Raw genomic sequence first — 26,837 nt, 5'->3', positions numbered from 1 at the left:
TAAATATAGATTAAAGTCCGTTAACCCCCCCACCATCACCACCATCCACCACCACCCTATATTATATTACACCCGGCGTTATGTCTCAAAAGTGTCAGCCGATTACGGACATTTCCCGAAACAAAATAAAGACGAAGTGGGCGAGAAAGACAAAAAGAAAACTTTTTTAAAACTTTTTTTAATTGAATGTTTTTCGCAACTCGTTGTCTTAACTAATGTAATATTATGTGTAGGCGGCTATACTACGGTATACATATTCGTCCCCGCATAGATTAATCCGCGCCATATTTAAAAACATCAATTTAACGACAAATGGAGAATGACATCAGAGCTTTTGCTTTATTATAGGCCAGCCTATATAATGTAGAATCTATCGGAAAATAAAAAGAACTTTTGAGTTTTTACAACAGTGTCGTTATACCGTACACAATTGTGTCTGTATAGGGAACGCTTTTGACCTGGACGATCGCTTTTTCTATTACTCATCAGAGAGAACACTGCACGTACCATGTAATAAGTTGCGCGTAAATAAATATAGAGCTATATAGAGAAACTATACACGTACAATTACGCGCCTATAATGTGTGTGTCTAGGGCTACCGTCGTGTTTATTTCTAGTCTGCTTTTATTATACATCATAGCGGCCGGCGTTGCTGTGCGTTGTTGTTGTTGCTCTGGTTGTTGATATCGATAGTTATTAATGACCTGGTGATACACACGTTGTGTAGTATCCCCTTTTTTCTTGTTTGGTTCCGGTCGCCGCCCACCATCGGCTGGGCTCGTGCCTTGATGGATGTCCGTCCCAAAAGTCCCAAAATGGAGCTAGAGAAACCCCATCCAGAAAGAGAGAGAGAACCCGAGTGAACTAATAACAGCGGGTAAGGTCAAACGATGTTACTGGGCGCTAAATGATGATGAGCACGCCATGGTCTCGTCAGCTCACATAGATGCGCTCACCACCCACTGCCCAGTCATTCGAGACTGCTGGGCAGCTTGGCCAGCAGCATATATATAAATTTATAGACGAACCGGCCTTCTATATATATTCGGTATATATGTATGTACCTATAGAGCCTATCAACACAGCAAGTACTACTTCACTCCCATTTCCTTGATCGAGTCTATAGATGAGAGTGGGAGGCGTCACTTTCGCTCTCGCTCATCCGGGGGTCGACACAATTAGACAACATCCATTTATACGCGCCCAGGATTATATAAGAGTCCGTCTTATATCTGCTATACATACAAAGGAATATCTACAACTCTATCCGTGATTCACATCGAATGTGTGTAACAGACTCGACACAGAATTTGTCAGATGGACACACACAGTGTAGACTGAATAGGCCTAGACACACAAGTCTGCAGTCCACGTACATACACATGTAAAACGTTGTTGGGCCAGCACCTTCTATATACCGCGGATATAGCTACCACCCAGCCCAAATGGAGGCGCTTTAGATATTGTCCGGCTTGGTAGTTTGCCCTGTTTAGATATTACACACTATAAAGCAGTGTGTGTGTGTGTGTGTGCTCATAGGCGATGACACTGTTGCCGGTCAGGCGAGGAATCCATCCGCAGCACATCCTCTAGATGAAAGGTGAACACGGAAAGGTCGTTCGGGAAAGAAAAAAAAACTCCCGTCCGTCCCTCACCCCTTTCTCCCCCCTACCCCCACCCTCTCTCTTTGGTTTTTCTCTCGCCGATCTATAATAGGCACTGCATGGTTATAGCGTGAGTCGGGCTGTTCAAATATCGTATCTCCCCGCCATGGATATAATACTAGACATGCTGGATATACACATAGGCACTACCACAGTAGCCCACACACCGTTCCTATCTTATATATACCTTTTCTCCCCCTTATACAACGAGTGTGTACATGTATAGAGCCGACCAGCACCCCCTTCCATCAAGGGGACTCGGATTGACTGGGCCCACTGTCAATATCGTGTGTGTGTCTGTGTGTGTTGTGTCTACTAGGTGTTTACCTTTTGTCATTTTTGTTTGCTTTTGTTTTGGGTTTGTTTGGATTTTTTCCTTTTTTTCTCTTTATTTTTTTATTTTATGGATGACATATTTTTAAAAATTATTATTGTCAGGATATCTGTTGTCTGCTGCTCGCTGGTTGCCATCACACATATACCTTGTGTGTTCCCCCAGGTCGAGCTGTGATCAATATAATATGAACCGGTGTAACATATAGCGTCGCAGAAGAAGAGAGAGAAAAAAGGACAATAATGATGATTTGGTCGACTATTTACTTGGCGGTTTCTCTCCTGTGATCAACGTGGTGAATTAATCACGTCATCTAATCGATCGTTTGTACTAGACTTTTCAATCGATGTTGAATTCATTCATCGTGATATGCAGATTTGACGTGGGAACTTTTAACGTCACTACAACTGAAAAAAAAACATATAATTAATTAAATTGACAATTAAACGTTATAGTATAACAGTAGATTAGGTCTAGAAACATTTTTACGACTTCCGACGTCCTTGAACGCAAAATATGCAAATTTCAGGAAACATCTTTTTTCTTTGAAAATGTTTTGTTCGACCTTGAAATAGGATTTAAATAAAAATCACTCCAGTTTCCTACAAAAGGCAAAGAAATAATGGAAAATTCCCGCTCAAATGAGGCGACATCTGCGGTTGATTTCATTTCTCGACACAATGTCGCCCGGTTGAGTTACTGCACAGAAGTGTCCAGCAAGAAACGTCTCCTTAAACCTAAAATCAATACACGCAAGTCAATTCAAATTTAGCGAAATAACCAACTGAGAAGATGATCAATTCCGAGTATTCCGCACAGTGTCTTCGTAGTGATTTACCAGTTGTTTTTAATCACCTCTGCCTCGTGCATGTTGTGTTAGCCTCAACGAAATTGAAGTGACATTTAAGTACATTCCAATCATGGGTTTGCCTGGACTTGTCTGCCGAGAAATGTATCGAGTCAAAAGTGCACACGAACAGCTGATACATACAATTCAATTGCGTTAAAATGGGATTTAACGAGCCAATTAGACGTGGCGGCAGCAGTTTCCCGCCCAAATCTCGGCGTGAGTCTCTTGCCACCAAGATTTAATGAGATCATCCACGAATTGGGTGGCGGGCGTTCGTGAAGAAGATGATGAGGAGGAGAAAAGGGGGAGACGGACGACGATGAGAAAAAGGGGTGGGCGTCTCTCATCATCCGTCGAGAGTCCGGCCCCATTGGTCGCCGTCGGTGGCCGAGAGGTGGAGCTTCAATCACAGTCGTCCAATGATAGTGGCGATATCTGCGCGGTGTCGTCCCTTGGGCCCCATCTATCCTCTCTCGTCTCTCCCCGGCCGCCAGAAGAAGAAGAAGAAGAAGAGCCTCCTCCGTTCACTTTTTGGGTGTGTGAACTCGTCTGCGACCATCTTCGCAGTGACACTTTGGCCAGCTGGTCGCATCTCGACTCGGCTCTTGACTTTCTCCGTTTCAAAAATCCTCTACGCACATCGTCTCGTATCGACTCGTCGACAGGGAAGACAATTTTCATTCGTGTGATTTCATCCGTCAGAGAACTTTTGGGTTCATTATTCCGGTGGAGGAATCGCTCTAGGACGTCGGCGAACCATAACTTTTTTCTTCAGTGGTGATTTTTGAATAACCGACCAACAAAGTCGAGTGTTGCTCAACTCGTCCGGCACTACTACTACCAGCACTTTGTTATCTTTGACCCCCATCCATTGACACATCATCATTTGGTAAGTGAGCCATTCATCTCTCAATATTTATTAGTTTGATTATCATCTCGGTGCCATGTTGATTCGATATAGTCAATTCAAGATAGATATTCCGTGCCGAAAAAAACGCTTTGACATTTAAGAGAATAATTTGATGGACAAAAATGAGCGCTTCATCTTTTAGTTTTAAACTGAAAAAGATATTTTTTTTGTTTTTCGGTTAACGAATGTTTACCTGCCGGCAGGTTTTTCTGCCTGGCACCTTTTTGTGTGTGTTTGTTCCCGTCGTAAGAATTTGTAAGAGACGGGCTCGCATTTGTTGCTCGCGCTGGGCATCGAATCGAACGCCGAGAGCCGGTTTTTGTCCACCACCCGACGAGGCCATAAAAGATTGGCGAGATTACAAATTTTTCATTTTATTCATCTCTTCTCCTCCTCCTTTTTATTTGTCGGAGATTTTTTTTTTGTCTTTGCTAGTTTTAAATTTTTTTAAACTGGCCGGGCGACGAGCGGGAAAGTGTTTTATGATATAGCCATTTTTATAATATATACATATTTGTATGTAGAAATTTATATGTGTATATTGCCTCAGTCCCGAGCTGTGTGCAACAGCAGCGGTCGGTTGTGTCTAATATAGGGGGATAGGTTGAGATGGGCGGGTTTGAGTTTGTGAAGAAACAAATGCGGCCGTCCCCTACAGGGAAAAGAATAGAGAAGGAATAATATTGTTATTATATAGAAAAAAAAAAGGAATAAGGCGCATGTCTCCAGCTCGTTGTCATGTCTAAAATCGTCGCCGCAACTTTTCTCTAGACTGTAGCCCTTCAGTCACGCTTGTGTTGAGGTCTATTCAATATTTGCGTGTTTTCGACCCCTTTACATCTTTGGTTTTTTGTTGGTTCTCTTTTTCTCTCTACTCCTTTTTTTGATCAATTTTTATTCCTGTTGTTTCGGCGTGCCAAAGAGGGAGGAGTTGGAAGCTATAAGTACAGGGAGGCTATACCTGGTCATTTAGCACCATCCATACCTGGCCGCCGCCGCCTCCGTCGTGTATACACGTTTTGATACGCATGCTATATAAGAACAGGCTGTATAATAGCATTGCGCCATGTAGGATCGACAGCTAGTGTGTGTGTGTGCACCTATATGGAAGCTATATAGGGAAAAACGAAAGAAAATAAATGTATGACGTATGACTTTCCGTTGATAGCGCGGCGTGTGTATGTGTGTGTAAGCTCGAGCCAAAACTCCGCCCCGGCAGCTTCAGCTTCAATCCGTCATCACCGTCACTATTCCACTGTGCATAGGCTTCACTATTATCATTTTAAATATTGGAAAAATTTAGAACTTTCAGCTGACCCTTTCGAGCTTGTCTTGGAATATTCAAATTGCTTTGAATCGATCATCCACAAATCGATTTCCAAAAGTGTCGTAAAAACGGGGGGAAATCAACAGTTATTTCTTGACTTGTCTCTCTCTAAATGAATGTCACATGTCGACCGAAAAATAAAAAAAGATGGGCATAGATGATAAGATAACGAGCGTACAGTCAAAACGGGGGGGGATCTAGAAATCCGTTATTATTACGCGCAACCCGAAAAACCAATTCCGTCTAGTGTGTCGAACTGCTCTGCGGTTTCATCTGGTTCCTGTTGATGTGTGGGACGAAATGAGTGAGTAAAAGGAAGAGGGCGAGATTGGGGTGGAGACGGGACGATCCCGCACAAGGAAGGGCGCGGTGAACCGCACGGAACATATTTGTGAAACTTCGTTCAGTCCTTCCTTGAAGGAAACGATCGAATGGAGAGATATAACCTCATGTCATCCGCCAGCGTTTATGGTTAAACAAATTCGGTATCCCAATCACAATCGTGTCAATGACACGATGCGGATGAAATACAAAAAAAACAGTTGGATCAGATCAATTCACATCGACACCATTCACTCACGTGAGCAATATAATGTCCGTGTCAATAGCCCCGGCACGGACGTCCAGCCAGACTTTTGAAAAAAAATGAACTTTTTTTTAAATTTTAATGAATGTATACCGAAACATGGGAGTTTTTCATTTATTGTTGTCTCCCGGGCATTTTTTCCGGGAGATATCAAGTGTGTCTGGAAAAATCCGGTTCAATCGATACCTAATATACTATACCGCGCATTCGTCGCATTTTTTGAAATGGTTACAAGGTGCTGGGGACCATTTTTTTAAAGATTTCATTTCGAAGTTTTGCTGATATTTTTTCCGTGCGCTATTTTTCTCTTGTGTGTCCGAGCTGCTCCTGCTGGTGGGTTCCCTGTGCTCCTCGTTATCTTATCTGCTAGATTGGGTTCCTCTGCTGCCGTGCCGCCAGTATTTTTGGTGGGCCCCCACAAATAATAAGAGTGAGAGACTTGGTCAAGCCGAGTTGAGCCAGGAAAAACCGGGCCGAAGTATGAGTGGATGAAATAAGGCCAATAGATCTGTCAAGAGACCCCCGCTCGCTCTTCTCTATCGTCCAGATAGTCTCTTCATAGCCCATCGCGTCTCTTTTTTCTGGCTTGTCCGCCCATCATTCGAGAGCCCAGCTCAAAGCCCCCCACCGGTCGTAAAACTCTGGACGAGAGACATTGGTTTTTCTTTTCTTTTTTGGGGGAAAAAAATAAAATAGAAAATAGAGAAAAAGATAGCGCTTCACGGCTCCTGGGCCCGGCGCTCAGTTGACGTTTGCTCGTTCTTGTCCGCCCGCCACACTAATATACACGGCGCAAACTTGTTGAACCGGTCCGCTGATAGCCCAACAAACACAAAACAAACCGAGCCGCGCCGCATCCACCAACAAACACACACGCCGGACTATATGGTGACACGACCCTTATCGGCGGCCGCGCGCGGATATACATGTATAATATACAATCGCTTGTATCTGTCTAGATAATAATCAAAAAACGCGCGCTGTATATATATTATATGTGTGCGTGTGTCTATCCTCTTACACACTGGATATGTACACAGGTACATACGCTGGCCGTAGGGATGATTTTTGACACGTCTCGGCCGGTGCGGTCCGATTGATGATTGAGAATCCTCCTCACTCACTTTTTAAATGCGTTAAAGCTAACAAGATTTGTGACACCGTTTCGAAATTTTGTTTTTTCGAATGATATCATCGCGGGATAAGCCCGTCGTGACGTCCAGCACATTCCTCTCGGCTCATCGGCTGGCATTGTAATGTATAGGCCTAAAGGCGCTATAACTGTCAGACAAATGTTGTGTGGCAGTCTCAGCTATTTAATCTATAGACACAAGTTTCTCTAGACGTGCTGGGCTACTGTAAATGTTCTGTTGTGATTGAGATGACGAACATCAACTGTCACTCACACATTGACGTGTAAGGAACGGTTATACTTTTTTCGGTGCGTTTTCTCTACAGATCTGAAACGCAGTCGAGCGAAATCAATTCCCTTTATTTTTTAACAAAAATCCCAAATACTTCGGCACACATTGGGCCTATACACAGCGGCTACTGTATTTTCTATCCCAATATAGATCTTTTTTTTTTCTTCCTTCTTCTTGTTTTCGCTTTTATCCCATTGCATTCCGAAAATAGAGACAAGTTTTGATGTATAGAGAGAGGGCTGCCGATAAGTCCATCACCTATACATACTTGATGTTACAATAAATCTAAAGATATTTCGGGGTTCTAGTCTCTCTAGGGTCTCTTCTCTATTCACCACTCTTTTGCAGTTATAATAGGCTACTTCATGCGCAGTATCTTTTATATATAGGAGAGTCTATATAGTAACAGCTACTCTATAAAAACCACGGGCACAACTGACGTCGAGAGAGCACTGGCGATAAGAGGGGCCTCTTCAAATTGTGTCGAATGATATACATAGACCGGCCAGAGATTTGGTCCTTTACGTTTGAAAATTTGGCTAGAAAACCAAATTGAAAATTTCAAACCCAGTGATGAATGTTGCGAGCTTTGTAGTATTGCTAGTTGATTGTGGCGGAGCTAGTTAGGTCTTTTGTGTGACGTGTTGACGACCGAGAGAGAAAAAAAGGAACGAGTGCGGTGTACGGGTGTTGTCGCATTATTGAGCCTATTTCGGCTGATTGAACTCATCCTTTTGTGGTGGAATGCCAAACGGGAGGGGGTCCCCTCTCTGCCGTCCTGACGCTTGAACGCGGACCGAGAGCCGGCCCGGCCGGCCACTGGGATATTTGATCCTCTTATTTCCACTCCAACACCTCTCTGGTACACACACACAGAGTAGTGTGTGTGCTGCCTGGATTGTATTCATTCGGCTGCTGCTGTATAGTAGCTTTCTTCTTTTCTCTATTCTATTTTCTAGTCGGGTGAGAAAAGCGCTAGGGGGGCAGGCGGCCAACATCAGAGACAGATGAACAGAGAGCGGCACATCTCTACATAGCTCTCCACCTGTGTGTGTGTTATTTGGTAGAGCAACGATCGCAATCTATATATCCATAGCCCTTGTCTACTTGAATGGCAATCAATAAGAGGGCCCCAGTGATTATGGAGAAACATTTATTTTTTATTTTTTTCCCTATTTTCCCATGGCCGGCAATAACATTCAATGCAATCAGGTCAAGAGGGATCAGAACCAACTCGACAATGAGAAAAGTACGGAGGCTCATTTTTTGTTGATTCATTTCGTTTGTTCTCATTTCTCTTGGCTGGGCAACCCCCTTTTTTGTTTGGACGTTCAGTTGGTAAAGGTGTTGCGGGATTTTCCGCTTCATAGAGCCATGTACATTATTTACTCGTCTATCTGTGTTTACAATAGAAACCGTCGAGACAGATATCGCTGCAACTGTGAAAAACAGAAACGCTCGACCGCATCTCTTGTAATTCAATCAAGCGCTTCTTTTGATCGGTCAACCAGCCAAAATGTTTCAATCTGCATACCTGTCGCCATCGAACTTTTCTTTGGAATTTCACTTTCGAAATTCCAAAGTGAAAAACTCAATTGCCGACCGAACAGAAATCTTAAATTGTGCCTGATTAAATTGGTGAACAAGTGAATGGGGTGTACATTCTTTTAAAATGGAATTGAATCCAGGCAGCAGCTAATTCAATTAGCCTTGATTACAAGGGTGTCGACTACTGCCGAGCAACGAGAAATAGACGCGGGGCCATTGGGTTCGTTTTACACAACCTTATTAACTAAAGTGCGACTCTATAGGTACACACGGACTTTGCTTCGATAAAAGATGAGTTTGGTTCGCCTGTCACTTTGTTATCTCAGTCAAAACAAGTCGGATTTTTTGACGTTTCAATCAGGACTGTATTTTGTTGACCGGGTGATGGGAACCGTTGCTGTGCCGCTCCAATATTCATGCGGAGACGAATATCGTATAGACTCTTTGATTGTTATATTCTTTTCCCCCTTACAGCCATTGGCTTTTTTTCGGGTATGTGACGGGTCGACATGGGAATCTTGTCTGGTGCCAATCAGATGCGCTCATGCGAGAATTACAAGAGAGCGAAAAAATCATAAAAAAAAAGAGAAAAAGGTCGTCGCTATTATTGATATTTATTTTCCCTTTTTATTTTTTTCATTTTGGTTTTCTCTCTCCTTTTTTGTTTGTGTGTTCCAGCAACCAGCGGGGAATAACTGGGGAGGGACAAGCTGCAAACATATCCCAAGTATACTTGGGTTATATCCTGTGCAAGGTTTTTTTTCTTCTATCGTCACATTCTCTTTTTTCTATTTGGTCTGCGCTTGTTTTTGATCTGATTCTATACGTCCTTCTGACACATTGACAGTTGCATATCAGAGGCTTTCCACCCCTCTTGGGTGCATTTGAGCTCTTCACTCTTCAATTGATATCCATGCCAATCACACCCTAGCTCTCGGGTTTGTTCGGTGTTTTTTGTCACTTCTCTCTCCATCGCATCGCATCGCTAGCGCGATCCTCTTCAGTTTGTTGTGAACAGAATGAGCCATCTCGCTTATCAGCTGCTGCTGCATCAGAGTCAATAATCGAGATTGAAATAAAAACGAGAGGCTTTAGATATGAAACTAAATATCCTATGGCGTGATTTTTTAAATCATTTGGCTGATCTGATGAAGATGATTTGGCTGGAATATTTGAAATGTAAACCGTTGAGATGAGAGTTTCACAAGTCGCGGGCGTCGCTTATTGGCTCCGATGTCGCGGGACGTGTCAGCCAATGATGTCCGTGTTGCTGTGTGGGGGCAACAGCGTCCGGCAACCGGCCGGAACCCGGAGACAAGGCCAGCATCAGCTGTCGCTGACAGTTTGAGCAGAGAGTAATGTTCATTCTTCGTTCCATTTAGCTTCCACTTTGACCTTCGAAATATTCGGCCACATGATTTGAAACCAAGACGTTTCAAATTTATTTTTCAAATTGCGCGCTCAAAATCTTGTTTTTTTAACTTGTAGCACGCGATGTAACTCTCGGAAGCCAAACAACAACCACAACAACTTTCTTGTTAGCATCTTAGTATTTTAATTAGGGTCGCAGCCGACCCAGACAGACTCGGCAGCCACCGATTGTTGCCTGGGTGTGGTTACCTAATTAACTATAGCGTTGCTTCACACAACAAGCGAGCGAGCTAGAGAGGTTTTGTGCTGGACGGCATCAGGTGACGAAAGAATTAGTTATTCAATCGCCCCTATCTAACGTACTGTAGGTCGTAACAAAACAAACACCGGCCGACAAGGAAGTCGTTGGATTCAAAATAATAAAGAAAAATCATTTCAACCGAGTCAAAACGGGGGTGTCAATTTACCATTGGGAAACACATACAATTTTCAATGGTACAGAAACGTCATCACCACCTACAATACTCGGAATTATCTAGCCAAATCACGTGAGATTGCAATTACTTTTGAAACACTGAAACTGTTTTGACGAGTAGATGTAACATGTACAAAGTCCTCGGTGTGAATGGTTGAACATAGCCAATATGTGCATCGCAAGAGTTGTTGAGCGATAACGAGTCAAATCTCTCTCATCTAATGAAAAGATGATTATTAATTCCCAGCCAGCTGTTTGGTAAAGACGACACATTTTCTCCAGCTGTACATTAGCCAACTAGTGCTGCTGTCGTCTAATCAACAGTGATGTTGACAAAGATGGTCGGATGCTTCTCGCCATATATAACGCGCACACGTTTCTCTCTTATTTGTTCTTTTTGAGACAGGGCCAAACAAATCGACCCTGCCTGTCACTCGATTATTTGCTATACACAAACTACAAAAATCCGAGTGTACATAGCAGTACATGTATAATAGATTTTTCTCCCTTGGAATGTTGTCGAGCTTCAGGAGCAGCAAGGTGTTGGTGATATCGAAGCGCATCAGCCAAAATCAGCGGGTGGGAAGAAGAAGAAGATGTCGAGTTTGTCGACTGTCAACCCGAAAAAAAAAGTTTGTTTTTGTGTTTGAATTTCCAAGGGGGGGTGGGCCCCCTGTCGCGAAGAAGATTGGCCGTGGTCCCATGTCATCATCGTGGCGTATGGGACTGGGTCGATTGAATGAGAGTCGCTCTCTTATTTCTTCTTTGCTCCGTCGAGCTTTTACTTTTTATTATCGGTCATGTCAAGTGTCATGTCACGTTGTCTCTCGCGCAAGTCTTTTTATTTTGTCTGGCTCCTGATAGGAGCCGACCCACTACACGATGGATCCCCCTCAGTTGTTGTAGAACAGCGCCCGACATGACCGAGCGAGCGAGCGAGAGAGAGCCGTACACGCACGATGGCGACAGCTCGGCAGGACAAACATGTAGTAGTTGCTAATAATATTGGTGAGAAGGAGCTATATAGGAGCTAGGGGGAGAGACATCAGGAGCAGAAGAGCGGGGGTGGTGCCTCTTTTATTTTTGTATCAAAAGAGACGATTTGATATTGTCAACGCATTGTGAAAGCGACGGCCGGCCGGCTGCTGCTGCTGTTGCGACAGTCTAGGGCCCGGGATGGTCGTGTCACTGCGTGATGCGTCTCCCCATTCGGCGTGTGTCTTATGTTTTGAGATTTAGATAGAAAAATAGGCCGGCCCCGGGTGGTGCCTTGCCGCCACTGGGAGGCGTTGCATCAAAGATCTATAGATCATCGCCCCCTCCCCGCTTTCACCATGTACTGCTGCCGTGTTCCAGCTGCATTTGATGGCTGGCTAAATTGCCTCGATCCTTGGGCTGCAGTGACACATCCCCCCACGGCGCCGAGAGTGGGCCGTCGCCCACGTCTCTCCGGAGAAAAGTCTATTCACACACACACTCTCCTAAATATATATGTGTGTGTGTTTCACGCGTCTTACTACTGGCCCAAGTTGATGATGATGGAACATCACACGACGCCTTTCTCTCTCTCTCTCCACTTTAGTGCCTGGCCATATACCCCCGCCGTGGTATATGGGGCTGGACTCTATATATCCAAAGTCATTTATGACGCCCAGCCTTGTGTGTGTATGTAGAGCGGCTGGGCCACTAGAGAGGTTCGTTTGATTTGCGTGAGTCCGTTTCAACCATCTCCTTTGATTGACGTTTAACGCCCGTCTCTCTCTCTCTCCTCCGCCGTCGACACTTGTGTGTGTAACACAATATCCGCTACACACACACACACACACTAACAAATTACAAGGGAAAAAAGGGCGAGATGGGCCGGCAGGATAACCGGCCGTGTTTCTTTTTTCTTGTATTTTCCGGCAACATTATATTTACATAATAAAATCAAAGTGGAGGATCAGATTAAAAAGGGGGAAATAAAATCAAGTCCAGCAGCCCAATACTAATAAAAAATTAACAAGTTAACTGAAAGGGAGTCCTGATGTGTGTGTGTGTGGGAACTGTGGTGTTATGACTGTTCAATTCTCATTTGGGGCTCTCTCTCTATTTCGGTTTCGGGAGATAAATCAGCGGATAATCGACACTCAACGTCCGACCGTGAATAACGCGCAACCTCTTTTTAACGTTTGTTTGGATCTATGCGCAGTAAGACGGCGGGGCTTATGTGAAGACTCGGCCGTAAGAATTATGGCTACTTGTCGGCGAAGGCCAGGCCAGGCCACTTTCTCTCATTGGTTGATGGCCCTTTTTTTTTTTTCTCATTTGTTTTGGTTTTTCCCGAGCTTCCTCCTCCTATTATTTCTTTTCCTCATTCACTCACTAAACAGTGAAAAAAAAAAATGGTGTTGGCATAAGAGAAGAGAGAGCTATTAAATTTAATTGAAGAAAAGAAAAACTATATGGCTGATGTTTTTCGTCCCCTCTCAATGAACGTCAAAAGACTCTTTTCTTTAAGAAGGAAAAGAAAAAAAAAACGGTGGTTGATGGGAAAATGACCTCATCTTCTCTCTCAACACGCAGATTTTTTTTCTTTTTGTTTCTCTCTACGGCCGGCCGCCCCATCATAACATTGAGGAGGGTTGAAACGACGGGGGTGGTGGCGGTTGCTGGTTTTTTTTGGGTTATGTTTGAAGGGGCCGGAAACGCAGTGGCCCGTTGTATATAGAGATTTTCTCTCTCTTGTCCAAACTGTATTGATGTTCTTTTCTATTTTTTCTTTCTCTCTCTCCATGTCGTTTATAATTCTTTTCTCACTTCTGCTTAAACTGAAGAGGGTGCAACTGACTAGTAGGTCATCTGACTCTCTTGTTTCTCCGGCAGTTGTCTCTTTTGGTCGTGACACTGTGATGACGTGTACGACTGTGAGAGAGTTTTTTCGTTAACACAAACGACGATGGCTGTAATATAGTTTACATTTTTACAAGCTGCTGGAGAGAGAAGTCTGGGAAATTGGGAGCTATGTCAGCGTTCAAATCACTTGGGCAGTTACTATATGGGGCGTTTCTTCGGCTCAACAGCTCCCAACATTTTTATTTTTGCCATCCAATTTTCACCGTCGGACTCTCTGCTGGACTCTGTTGTCAGCTGGTAGAATTTCTGAGCGAAATAATAAAAGGCTTAAAAAACATTGGGGGAATAAAAAATCAAAATAGATTTCACACCGTTTTCTTAATGATATGAACGCCGCAATCACACAATACCTTGAATTGCATTGTACCAAAATTTGAGAGATGGGAACAACAACTTGTAAATGGAAGAATAATAGGCTCTGCGCTCAGTTTGTATATCCGGACGGACGATATAACAATGAAATTATAGTCAATAGAAGAAGAAAATAAGCAGGCCATCTCTCCCTCCTCCTCCCATTCTTTAGATTATTATTTTTATCACACTTTAGCCCCACCTAAAAAAAGAAAAAATGAAAATGGAAGAAGAGAAGAAAAATTTTCCAATGAATAGAAATTGTCAGCCGGCGAGAAAGCGCTCCTGTGCGCGTTTGTTGGCCGTCCACACACGGTTTTCCTCTCTCTCTCTCTCCTTATCGTCTCTTATTCTTTCTACATATGTGCCGCGTCAATGAAGGGTGCAAACTCTTGAAATCTATATCTCCCCTGCATACGCTGGGCTGGCTGCTGTGTGTACAAGTTAGCCTTTATCAAAAGGAGGTACAGGGCTGAGTTTCTCCCATCGGGTCGCCTATTATATTTATATTTCGACCCTAGCTACATACAAGGGTTCTATTCAATGACCAACGAAGACATGTGAGAGGGGTAGACGTGGGACAATTCGTTATCATTGGGAAGAAGAAGGCCGATAAAGAAGGAAAAGAAGGAAATCAATGGGAGACGAGGTGTTTGCAACACGTCAAAAGTCTGGAGAAAAATACTAAGGGAGAACCGCCGCCTCGAGTATAAGACATGTAACGCGCATTTCAAACTATGAAATGCATTGGCCATGCTGCTTTTGTTGGAATAAAAGAGAAGATGTACATTTTTTCTTGAATAGATTCAACTGACCACCAGCTCCTTTTTTCCTTTTACAAGTTATCCAGGATAGTATCTCTTCTATCTATAACAATAATGCATAGCTTTGATAGCCTCGAGTCATCCTACCGCTTTACCCTCTTCCCTATTGAATTCGACATATCTAAGGTCAAGACAAGTTCCTCCTTGCTGACCCTCAGCTGAGAAGAATGATGGTCGAAGAGAGGGTTAATTTTCACACCTGTGGTTTGAAGCTTAGACTTTTTGTTTGTGCACTTGAACGTGCCTGCACAGCCAATCAACTTGAACCCAGTATGCTTGTTAATAATATTTGGTATACAAGGCCTACAGCTGGGCGGAATAGAGTCCCAAATAAATGAAAGGAGCAACTCGATGATTGTACAGTCTATGTAGGCTGTGGCAAGCTGTGTTTGTTCGTGCTATCTTTGACCTTTTTTTAATTCTATCCATTTTCACACTGACCGTTATTTATTAGCTTGGGTTAGAATAGGGACCTTTTGACAAACACGGAAGTTTTCGTCAAACATATTTTTACATAAAAAAAAAATTAGACATTAAAAGAAAGAAATAATTTTTCCTTTCCGCTCGATTTTAAAAAGCATTTAAAAGCATTTTAAATTTTTGTTTAATTGACAGTTTGATGCTCTAAAATTTCTGAATGAAATTTGAGGGCGTGAAAGTGATGCCGAGGATCCGTTCCCGGAAAAAAAGACTTGCCGGAGAGCAGAAATGATGGAATAGTTGGTTCACCACAATGTGGTATTCTTATAAAAATATTCTGCGCGTCCATATTATATATACGCCCCAAACGCATCAGGCATATATATATACCAGACAATAAAAAAAAAGAAGGCCTCTCTATTTTTCAATGGACATGTCTCTATAGTCGCCCGTGTGTCAAGACTTATAACGCTCGGATCCCAAAAAATGGGAGGTGTTATTGGGGAGGTTTACAGTGAGATGCGCGGCGCTATACATGAAACTATGCGGCCGGTCATGTCCCACCTCCTTATATATATTCTTATTCCCATCATTGACGTCTCTATACACACACAGTCGGGCATAATGTGCTGGAAACGATCCTTTTCATCCGGTTTGCCTCCCCCTTTTTCCCCTCAACAGCCCAGGGAATTCCGCTCGCCGTTTTTCTCTTCTTGGTCTCCTCCTCCTGTACATGATCCTATTCAGATCGGGTGGCGGGGGTCCTTTTTTTTTGTGTTAAAATTCTATAGCGCTCGCCTATATATAATATGTATTGGTATAGAACATGGTTTGTTTGGTGCCTGCAGCTGATAATAAAAGGTGACATCTTCTTCATTGCTGCTGCTGTTGCCGGATAGCACCGAGCTCTTCTTATATGTATATATCAGTATCATGGAGAGTATAACGTGTCTCTATGGCCTGCTCTATTAGACGCTATATAGCTCGTCTCTATTTTTCCGTGCTCTTCCTTGTTCCTCGCTATATAGCTGCCGCTCAACTCTCATTTCTCCCTTTCCATTCAACGACAATTGCCTATTGACGCGCGTTTTTGCGGCCTGCCCTTAATGCGTAATGTCTCTATAGAATTCCGGTCGACTGATCCCGCCAAACTCCACCCATTCCGGATATCTCTATCTCGACTACAATTTGACCTCGTATCTCCTCTAGCTCCTTTATATGTAGGCTACACAGAGAGAGAGTATAGTGGTAGGCATGGCAAAGAGCTAATAGATTTCCCTTCGTCATTTGTAGACACCTCAGCTGTGTGTACGCCTATATATGGACCGCTATTGTGTATGTATATGCCCGGGGTGTGTGTGTGTAGGCTAGTTTTATTCCACGACAGGAAGAGAGACTTAATCGAATCCGAGTACCATATCTAGGTTGCACAGAGGACACGTGTTTATCTGTTTATTCCGTTGTTATTATTCCCCTCTTGGCTATTTGAGACTAAACTCATTCCGACATCCGTCCAGCGGATGTTGGATGAGAAAAACTGCTTTTATCATTTTTGAACGGTTTGGATTTAAGATAGGGATGGATTTTTAATGATCGATTTCTTAAGATGACTAATTAGAAAAAAAAATGTCGTCTGCTTTCGTTATTACAAGTTTGAAAAATGAGACAAAGTTTAAGATATCAAACAAAACAGAATGACAACAATAGAAATTCAGCTGAAAGGTAAATTACAATTTGAAATGATTAAATAGTATATTGTTTAACGATTTTTATTTTTACAATCTATTTTGAAAGAAAATCGTGTTTAAACGTGGTAAACTTTTTCTATTTGCCCTTTGCTTTTCGAGATGAAAACCTTTTTTTAAAATTTGGAAAGCATTTAACCATCACAATTGTGAAACAAACATAGGTTATTGGTGGGCAAATCCATCCAGTGTTGTTCCTGCAGGAAAGTCATATGTGAAAAACGGATATTAGAAAACATGGTAGGCTAAACATAACATTTTATTTTTCATGCAAGTTTGTTTTCAAATCTGCCTCGTGTTTTCACTTTGCAAACTTATCATTGTCGGAATTTTAAACAGTCTGATTTTCTTGGAGGGATAGAAACAGAATGATTTGACGACAAACCTGTGTTTCAGTAAGAAACTTTTTGATATCTGTTGTGTTAAAATAAATATGGAAGTAATGGGGTGGAAATGAAACAGACAGCGGAAATATAATTGTCAGTGTAAAACGGCTACGAAGTTTGGCTGTAAAAACATTTTTCGTCGAATCTTTATAGGCCAGCTCAGATCTATACGATTTTCTTAGCTTATTCCGTAGGGGTTATTCAATGATTACATTTCCCTGCGCGTACAAACATGTACAGCCAGGTGTGGGTGAAAATGAAGAAAAGGCATTCACAAACAATATTTGTGTTGCATCGCTTCGTGCACGGGAGGGCAGAATTGTGACTGTGTGCTCTGCCAGTGAGTTATGATCCGCTCTTAATGGGTTCAACACAATCAATTCCCGCCCCCTCTCTCTCCCTCGGTGCCATTTATATACGAGCAGACGTCGCCGATGTCATTGTTTCCCCCCCCCCCCCACACATAGGCCCTACATAAATATTGCGCTTCGCTCGTGTGTCTACTACAACCGATAGACTTTTATGTTTGAGCCGTTTGGACAATGTTTGACACGAGGAATTTCGGGCGACATCCCAACTCGACAACATCCGTCCGTTGTCGCCACACGAACTGTCATAAATTTGTCTCTTTTAAAAATCTTCTTTGATCGATACGAGACTAGAAACTTTTTTGGGCTATACCAAATAAAACTCTTTGAGAAGTTTGGACAGAAATGACTACTACACACCTACGCTCGTCTGCTGATGAATCGAGTCATTTAATGGCCAATCAACTCTTTTAATTTGATTTGACTTTCATAGCCATGAAGCGAGAAGTTGTGTTTGCCTCGTGTCAACTCTCCCTGTGGCCTTGCAACTTCTTCTTTTACTGTAACAGAAAATCAGTTTTCTTTTTTGCTTTAGCTATAACTTTATATGTTCTCCTCTTTTTATCTCAGTCTCAAATCTATACAAGCGCTCGACGCTCTCCATCACCGTGGCACACGTACACACAATATTCTCAATATCTGCTCTGCTCACTCTACCAATCTCGCCCCGCTTTCGCTCATTCTATTCTCTACTATATGAGCTGCTGCTGCTGCTGCTCCTGCACGGCCTGTCATTAGGAAGCACTTAGAGATCAGACGGCGCACTCTATATACTGCGGGTTAAGTGACAATCGCTGTCGTGTACAGCGTGAATAGCTACTGCTGGCTGTTGTGGCGGCGGCACCACATTTTCTTTTTTCTCTCGTCGCCCCTTTATTTCAATGTGAATGGGGTAAGAAAACCTCACCAACAACCACATCGTATTTCCATCGTCTATATATATATACACTCCATAATACAGCGGCCTCTTTTCTCTCTCCCGCCTCCCCCCACCCATCTCCCAACCCTGTACACAAGGCTACTGTATTTTATCCATAGAGAGAGAGGCTGATTCTCGGTATATTTATTTCCGCGTTTTTTTATGGATAACCGACCCCCCCCCCCACTACTCTTGTCTCCTCCCATCATGCCATCTACTATATACCCCCTCAACACTCTTATTCCGCATTATTATATTGAACGCGCACGGTTCTGCCGTATCCATCCAGTATAAGGTTTTAGTGGTTGCTGGCTATACGGCACATGTAGGGATTCCAATAGGAGGCATATGTAGTGTGTATAGACCAGCCGGCCAGGGAGCACAATCGATTGAAATTGATCCATCAGACTCGTTGGGAGTCGCCAGGCATTTTTTTTTTGTGGGGGGAGTTCGTTGTTAGGGTCTATATATAAAAGAAAGTGTAGATATGTACAAGTCTATAAGGCCCTTTACGTAACTATCGCTGTGCAAGGATACGAATCCAACAGATTGATTTTTCTTCATCAGCGTATCTATGTGCTGCGCCACTGTGGGGCGTTTGAATTCATTCGTGACAGCAGGGAAGAGACCAACGGGCGACAATCATTGATGATCAAATGTACATTGTAGATTCTCCGACTACCGTTCTCCTTGACAAGAAAAATAGTTACTGTGGCGTTGGGCGAGACAGGGCCCCAACAAATCGATTCTGTCATTAGGGTCATTAGATACTGACGAGTCGTGCCATCGCCTTTTGGTAGAACGGACCATTTTCGGCTGTTCCATTTGAAAATTAAAGGTGGTAGGGGGGGGGGGGGACACTTGTGTGTGTAGGCTAGCGACGGAAAATGCGGAAGGCGACAATAGAGCCAATCAGTAGCCTATTATTGTACATGTGTGTATAGAAGATAAATCGGAGGTGTGTGCGATGGCCATATGGAGATGATTCTGTTGCGGTCGAGCGCTCAAGAAGAATGGGCAAACTCCGTCTCTATTATTTGTGGGTTCATAGATAAAATCTTCTCTTCCATATCTATAAAGAAGGGACTGGCAATTTTTCAATAGATTGGCATTCACTCTGGCACGCCATTGCCGATCGGCAGCGTGCCCCTCTATTTGTGTACAGTTTGTAGGGCCTTTGTATATAACTCAAATGCATCCTGCATCGCTACAGGATAGTGTTTACTCGTTTCTAGGCTTATGGACTTTTCCAATATTGTCCGGCTCCTTTTCGTTCATCAATTCTAAGATAGACATGCAAAAGTAATGTAGGATCTGGTTGTACCATCAAGAAAAATATCACATCCTTTTAGAATTGATGGTTCGAATAGCCAAACGTGCGCTTATAGTTGACGAAGGCTTTTTCTTCATTAAAAGAATTCTGATCCTGAAAGCCGGCCAATGCTTTGCTATGTACAGTACTTGGCGCAATGAACTTTGCGCGTCTATTCAAGTCAGCGGTGCAGCCGCAGGATCATTAGCCCAGTGGATTTTCGTTTCTCGGTTGATTGTTGGCGACAAAAGATCGACGTCCACTGAATGCGGGTCACGTAGTCCACGTAAAGTGACCGCCATTAACACGGCGCGGATGGGCGAGCAGGCCGGCTATCCGTTGCCCGCGCACTCTCTCTCTCTTCTCCATCAATAGAGCTAATCTCTCTTTTATACCCTCGAGCGGTCCAGTGCCTCTTTTTTATGCTCTATATTTGATTTCTTTTGATTCATTTTCACTTTCCTCAGCTTCTTCTTCCGCTTTTTGTACACCCCCCTTTTTCTCTTTTCGTTCAAATTAGCCGATTGAATAGCGTTGCTGGATATATAGCCAAGCATCGGAAGCATTTCAGTTGTTGTTTCCGACCGGGCTGAATGGTTAATGGTCGCAGGGGCTTACACAACTGCGAGTGTGACTGGAGAAAGATGCAAAGAAGACAAAAAAGAAATGGGGAACCATTTGACACGTAATAATAGGGAAAAGAGAGAGAATCAGGACGCCAAAATGGACTGATAATGATCCTATAGACACGCAGGCCTTATTATACTAGATTCTATGCCTCCGTTTTATTCACTATACGCGTCTATATAGCCATCGAATTGGCTTCGTTTATTTCTCCCCCCACCACCGCCCTAGACTCTGGATAGACCGCAAGCGGCAAATCTTGTGCCCACTCTCGGCCATTGCAGTTTTTGTGGACGCTTTATATATGGATTGGACCTTCCGTTGGGGGTTTTTATGTTACAACGCCCCCGGAAAAGGCCACTCTTGTCGTCTTTTGTGTGGGTCCGTCATCGCATTGGGGGTCTAGCTGCTGCTGCTGCCATATGACATTGTACTTACTACGTACCAGCTTACTTTATGCCGATGATAGTGTTCCCCATTTATTTTTTTCGTCAATTACACTACAGAGCGGCGTTCTTATAACTGTAATAATAAAGATAAATAAGTCCAGAAATCATACAGTCTAGAATCTCTAATAATTTGGTTTTTGATTTGATATGATGATGCAGGTTCTTTTGGCCTCTATGGAGAGCTCTGCCGATCGATCAACCGACAGCGACTCCGGTAAGTTCATCATCTTCCACATGTACTTTTAATACCCTAACGGCAGCGTTACGTATAATTAGTAGAATAGCAATTCAGCCGCAATCTACCATCTTATTGCCTAGGCAAAAGAAAGATTTCTATGGGTTTTTCGTTCAGTATCCAATAGGCTTCAAATAATGGAAAAGAACAAAAACGACATTAAAGCTGCTGCCGTAAATCAGAGCTGTTTTTTTGTGTGTGAAAGGAATGGTGAGGGGAGAGAAAGAGCAGAATGATAATTTTCACGGTTGGGGTGATTGCGAGTCAAGCAGGTGGGAGGAAGAGCGCCGACCGGATCACGTGACTTCCCCCCACAGCAGTTTCATCTGTGCAGCTCGTCGCATTTTTTTGTTTGGCTACGTGTGTGTGTCGAGTGTTGCAGACTGTGCTGGGGTTCCGGTGACTTTGCCGGTGATTCGTATATACAGAGCATGCAGGACTCACGTATAAAGCAGTTGCAATGACGAAAAATAAGCCAGGTGAAGCGCACCTGACCTTTTGACATCCACCACTTCCCTGCCTTCGTCCTCTCGTGCAGTCAACCGACCACCGTGACTGATGAATCATAAATATTAGTCGACAGACTGAACACACACATGCCGCACGTTAGGCCTCTATAACGATTCTTACAGTATTTGACAACACCCGGTCTCACTCAGTCTTACTTGATTTCAGGCATTATTATTACCGGCACTGTTGCATATTCTTAAACAAGTTTAGAGATGAAAATGCCACTGATAATTGACCAAAATTGTCTTTGTGAAATTACCAGAATTTAATCGTTTTTAACAAAATTATCCAATGCCATCAATGATAACAAAATACAATTCAAATCAGCGTCCGAAAAAAGTCAGTGTGATTAAATTGGATAGAGTAATGATGATTGCTTTGATTTCAAAAGCCAAACGAAAGTTATTTTTAAAAGCAGAGTGGGCAGCAGATGTTCGAAGCTGAAGTTGACGGACGCAAGGGAAGTTAACGAGACCATCACATGTTTCAAATACATACAAACCGAACCGAATCTGACCACCCTCTTTCCACCACATCTACAGCAGTCAGGGCAGTTGCTTTGTCATTTTTTCTTTCCCTTTTTTTTTACCCTTCGAGTTTGATCAAAAATTTCTCACGCCCCCATTGTCCACTGTACACAGCAATAGACTAAATCTTCGATAGTGCAGCCCAGCCGTGTGTACAGCACGGTGTCCTAAAGAACCGGTAGTGTTTTGTTTGATTATGAGTGACCATAGTAGCCTATACACATGAATAGGGGATCCAGAGACCTACCTATATTCCCCCCTTTCTTTTTCCGGGATATACAGCAAACTTGTACACAATTATTATTATTTTTTTTTACCTGTGTCATCGCGGCGCGCGTGGTTGTGATTTGTCGAAATTTGTTCCACCGGCCATCTTTATATCTCGCTTTATATTCTCTTTCCCGGCCCAGCATATAACGATTATCACAATGGTAGTACATGTATAAGAGGAGCGAGTTACGAATCAAACTAGAGACAGTTGCTTCCGTTCCCAAGTCGAGATCAGTTCAGTTTTCTCTTATCTACACAATTCATTTGCTGACCAAACATTTCGTGTGTCTACAATTGTGCAGTCTGATTATTTAAAGTGTCAAAGTTTGAGCGAAAAGTTGATTATCAATCTGAAATCGCCAAAAAAAGGTTCCGAGCGCTACTTTAACCACAGCGCTGGAGGAGGAGTTGGCGGAGGTGGCGGGAGCGGAGGATCGGGTGTCATCAACAACAGCCACAACGGAAACGGGCGACTTACCGATTGCGACGACATCGACCTTCCCGTCCGTTGCGAGGTCTGCGATAAACCATTCCACGACGTCGACCAGTAAGTCTTTTTTAACATTTCATTTCAGTCAACTTGCATACGTACGTGTCAATAAAATATACAGCGTGAACTATCGGTCACTGTCTCGGCCATATGACTGCAAAACCAGACAGAAAAATAAGCGAAATTGAATAATCCGACACTGACAGATTTATTGAATTCAAATTTAGTTCCTAGTCGCAGAAAATGTTATGTTTCGTATTGATGTCCACGTGCCTACATCTTTTACAGCTTTGAGTCGATCTCCTTTTATTTTTTGAGAAAAATAAACGGACAGCTCTAACAATCACATTCTTCTTCTTCTTTTTATTTTTTAAGGGTTGATTCGCATCTGGTGAGCGTTCACCAGTTTCCTCTGGGTCGCTATCCGTGCACATTCTGCTCACGAGCTTTCAGCTGCCGACCGCTCCTCTCTCGCCACGCTGTCGTCCAGCACGGTCTAGGCCGGCGTTACCCATGCGAGCACTGCGCCAAGGTCTTCTCCGATCCGTCGAACTTGCAGCGCCACATCCGGTCATCTCACGTCGGCGCTCGCGCTCACGCTTGTCCCGAGTGCGGCAAAACCTTCGCCACGTCGTCGGGACTCAAACAACATACCCACATTCATTCCTCTGTCAAAGTACGTCAAGAACCATCAAAAGACATTTATCAAATTTATATTTTTAACAATCTATTTTTCGGTTGCAGCCGTTCCAATGCGAGGTCTGTCTGAAAGCCTACACCCAATTTTCTAACTTGTGCCGCCACAAGCGCATGCACGCCGACTGCCGCTTGCAGATCCGCTGTCAACGCTGCGGCCAACCGTTCAGCACCGTCACTTCGCTGGCCAAGCATCGGCGATTTTGCGACACGGCAACAGTTGCGGCGGCCGCTTCTTCTTCTGCCGGCCCGATGAGCCACGCTTCTTATAGCGCCATCCACAACAACAACAACAATCACACCAACAACAATAGCAATAGCAGTAGCAACGGAAGCGGCATGGTGCCTCCGCCGCCTCCGCCGCCACTTCCTTTGCAGCCGAGTCATCAGTCGGCATCACTCGCCCAGCAGCCGATGAACCTGATGCACTTGTACAGACCGACGCCATCCATGGGTCTGCCGCAGTTCAATTCGTCGCTGCTGTCGACCTACGCCGCCGGATTGAGCCATCACTTCTCTCCGGTGGCGGCGGCGGCGGCGGCTGCGGCCGTGGCCGCTGCCAACGAATCTTATCCATCAGTGATGGCGGGCTGCCTGACTCCGGCCGCAACTTCCACACCCCGGCATCGCCAACCGTCTGAGCAGGATGGTTCGGACGAATCAGACATTGACGTGACAGACGACCGCAGTTCGGTGGCTTCATCCAGCTTTGCGTCGGAGCTGGGACGCCGCAAACGCTTCCGATCGTCAGGTGATGAAGGCGGAGAAGGAAATGAAACTGATACGGATCGACACTCTAGGCGGAGCGACAGCAGTTGCAGCAGCAATCTCGGAAGCTGCCACAGCGACAGGGAAGTGGCTAGCGACCAGAAAAGAATGAAGGAATCTGGCGAACAGCCGCTGGATCTCTCGAAATCGACCAAGGAAAACGAACGTGATACTCCCAAGTACGTTTGCCTTTTTATAATTAACCGTTTAATTGTGTTACATAAATCTAACCGCATCTTTTTTGTTACAGAAGCAGCGATCAGCGTTCCTTGCTAGTCGATGAAGATGCTGAAAATGAGGGCGAAAACGATCCATTGCCATCGCGCCCAGTTTCGACAATCAAACCGGCTCCGTGTAGCAGCAACAGCAGCGCTGAAGAGATCAAAACCGAGGTGGCACCGCCACAAATCGAAGCTTACCCTCCTCCTCCACCGCCATCTCTGCTCGCTTCCATCGGTAATAGCCTGAACCAGCAGCAATCAGCCGTCGCATCACACGGCGGATTGGCTTATCCGCGCCCGATACATCCGGCCTTAATGCTTGAAGCAATGAACTTTCACCACCGGATGATGCCTGACGGACGTCCTTCTTACGCATCGTTTCTATCAGGCCACCATCACCATTTGTTACCGACGAGGTATGAATATTAATTGTCAAATTTATAGGCCTTATTTCATCGTTTACTTTCTTTTACGCAGGTGTCCTCCGATTTTTACGCCTTTGCTCAATGGTCTTGGTGCTCTGTCGGCTTTAAACGGTTCCCTACGAAACAATTTGGATCTGATCCGGCGCTCTGGTGGGCATCAACATCCGGTCAACCCGCACCTCTCCGTACCGAAACCCTACCACCACCACGACCATCATCATCACCAGCACTCTGATCATCTGGCGGCGATGAACGGCAGTGGAACGTCGCCAGGTTCCAGTTCCAATCCGTCGGTCATCGGTGGAGCAGGTTCTGTGATCAACAAATCGCGCGACCGCTACTCGTGCAAGTTCTGCGGCAAGGTCTTCCCCCGCTCGGCCAACTTGACCCGCCACCTGCGGACTCACACGGGCGAACAGCCTTACAAATGCAAATACTGCGATCGCTCCTTCTCCATCTCGTCCAACCTGCAGAGACACGTTCGCAATATTCACAACAAGGAGAAACCGTTCAGGTAGGCCTATAACTCTATTCTGGATACTCAATAATTCGAAAGTAAAATTAAAATATGCAAAAATGAAGCGTAAAAATAAATTAAGATGCGATTTGCATTTCGTGATGTTGAGAATTTAAAGTTTCACAGTTTTACTTCGTATAGAAAATATTGTAGCAGAGGGTAAACAATTTTTCGGATATTGCAGTAAAATGTATTAAATTTTTTGAAGAATAAAAAATAACTTAGCTGTTTGGCACTTAATTTGAGCATTGATTTTGTACAATCCAATGTATTAACTTTACGTTGAATTAATTGAAGTGGTTGATTGGTTGATGCGGCTGCTTAGGTGCCCGCTGTGCGAGCGCTGTTTTGGCCAGCAGACCAACCTGGACCGGCACTTGAAGAAACACGAAATGGATGGCAGCGCAGGCGGGGTTGATGGTGGAGCAAACTGCAGCAGTGTCCTGTCCGTTAGCCCGGAAGTAACGGTGAGCAGCCCGGAAGGTTTGGCCACCGCAGCCGATCTGATGGTGATGCAACAGGTGCATGCAGCGGATACCCACCTTGGAAGCTCTGGTTCGGTGAGACCAGAGACGGCCGTTACTTCGTCTTACTTTGCTGATATCCGGAAATTCATGGGTCAGGTGACGGCTGATAGTCTTTTGGCCGCCCAGTTTCAACATCAGCACCATCAACATCCACAATCAGACGATGAATTCAGTAGCCAGGATTCCACCGGCGATCGCAACCGTTCTACCAATGGCCAAGTCCGGCTCGAAATTGCGAGTTAAAAACAACAATCAATCAAACGAATATAAAAAAAAATATAAAAAGAATTATTACCCGGCATCAGAATTTCCCGTATTGTTGAATTATTTCAAATGTCCGTGAGATCTCATTCCATTGTTTCCGTTGTCACTTTGCAAGCGTAGTGGTCCTGATGATGTCAAGATAAACGGACGAGCAGAAATGTTTGTATTTGTAGCTCTGTGCTCTGCTTCATTCCTCCCCTGTATACCACTCCCAGTACTACTTTAGTTCTTGTGTCCATAGTTTCATACTGGTACTTTTTTTAAGCCGTTTTACATATTTTATTTCGTGTCGGCCTCCCTGAAAAAAAAACCCTTTAATTAAACATCTTGTCTAACACTGTTTTAATCAGCCCTCTCGATATCGTAAATTTTCCTTAAATAAATGACCGCATTAACTGCACTTCTCGTTAACGTCTAACAGGATTGATTCAGCAAAATTTTGCTAGTGTTCATTGATTTCCTTTAATGATTTATCCCATCATGATTTATAATTCGTATAGTCTCATTGTGTCTACCTCGCTACAACTTTTTTTGTAAATAATTTAGACTTCTTCATATGTATGTTGCAGTTCAATTAATATAGTACACATTTCGAAAGACAAAA

At 43.8% G+C, this 26,837-nt stretch overlaps 1 protein-coding gene across 2 annotated transcripts; it reads left to right on the top strand.

Moving 5' to 3' along the window:
* The first annotated feature begins 2,676 nt into the window (after positions 1-2,676).
* Positions 2,677-26,837, top strand: LOC124195964 (MDS1 and EVI1 complex locus protein EVI1-A-like). Of its 2 annotated transcripts, none has more exons than XM_046590682.1 (8): positions 2,677-3,738; positions 20,943-20,997; positions 22,695-22,872; positions 23,191-23,491; positions 23,560-24,458; positions 24,530-24,916; positions 24,978-25,439; positions 25,740-26,837. In XM_046590682.1, the coding sequence occupies exons 2-8, from the start codon at positions 20,958-20,960 to the stop codon at positions 25,744-25,746; spliced, it is 2,274 nt and encodes a 757-aa protein (XP_046446638.1). In that variant the 5' UTR covers positions 2,677-3,738; positions 20,943-20,957; the 3' UTR covers positions 25,747-26,837. The 2 variants fall into 2 exon arrangements, with proteins under 2 accessions (XP_046446638.1, XP_046446630.1); XM_046590674.1 differs by having other exon boundaries at positions 2,688-3,738; positions 25,768-26,837.

This window comes from Daphnia pulex, chromosome 1, assembly GCF_021134715.1.
Source record: "Daphnia pulex isolate KAP4 chromosome 1, ASM2113471v1".
In the NCBI taxonomy this organism is placed as follows: Eukaryota; Metazoa; Arthropoda; class Branchiopoda; order Diplostraca; family Daphniidae; genus Daphnia; species Daphnia pulex.
Note: the sequence above shows the minus strand (reverse complement) of the source record. Positions and strands in the feature narration are given on the sequence as shown.

What these genes read in the sequence shown, in the direction of transcription:
- LOC124195964 (XM_046590674.1), top strand. Translation starts at nt 20,958, where the DNA reads ATGGAGAGCTCTGCCGATCGATCAACCGACAGCGACTCCG. An exon ending in ACATTCATTCCTCTGTCAAA is followed by an intron (nt 23,492 to 23,559) that starts GTACGTCAAGAA and finishes TTTCGGTTGCAG; the next exon opens with CCGTTCCAATGCGAGGTCTG. An exon ending in AACAAGGAGAAACCGTTCAG is followed by an intron (nt 25,440 to 25,767) that starts GTAGGCCTATAA and finishes GCGGCTGCTTAG; the next exon opens with GTGCCCGCTGTGCGAGCGCT.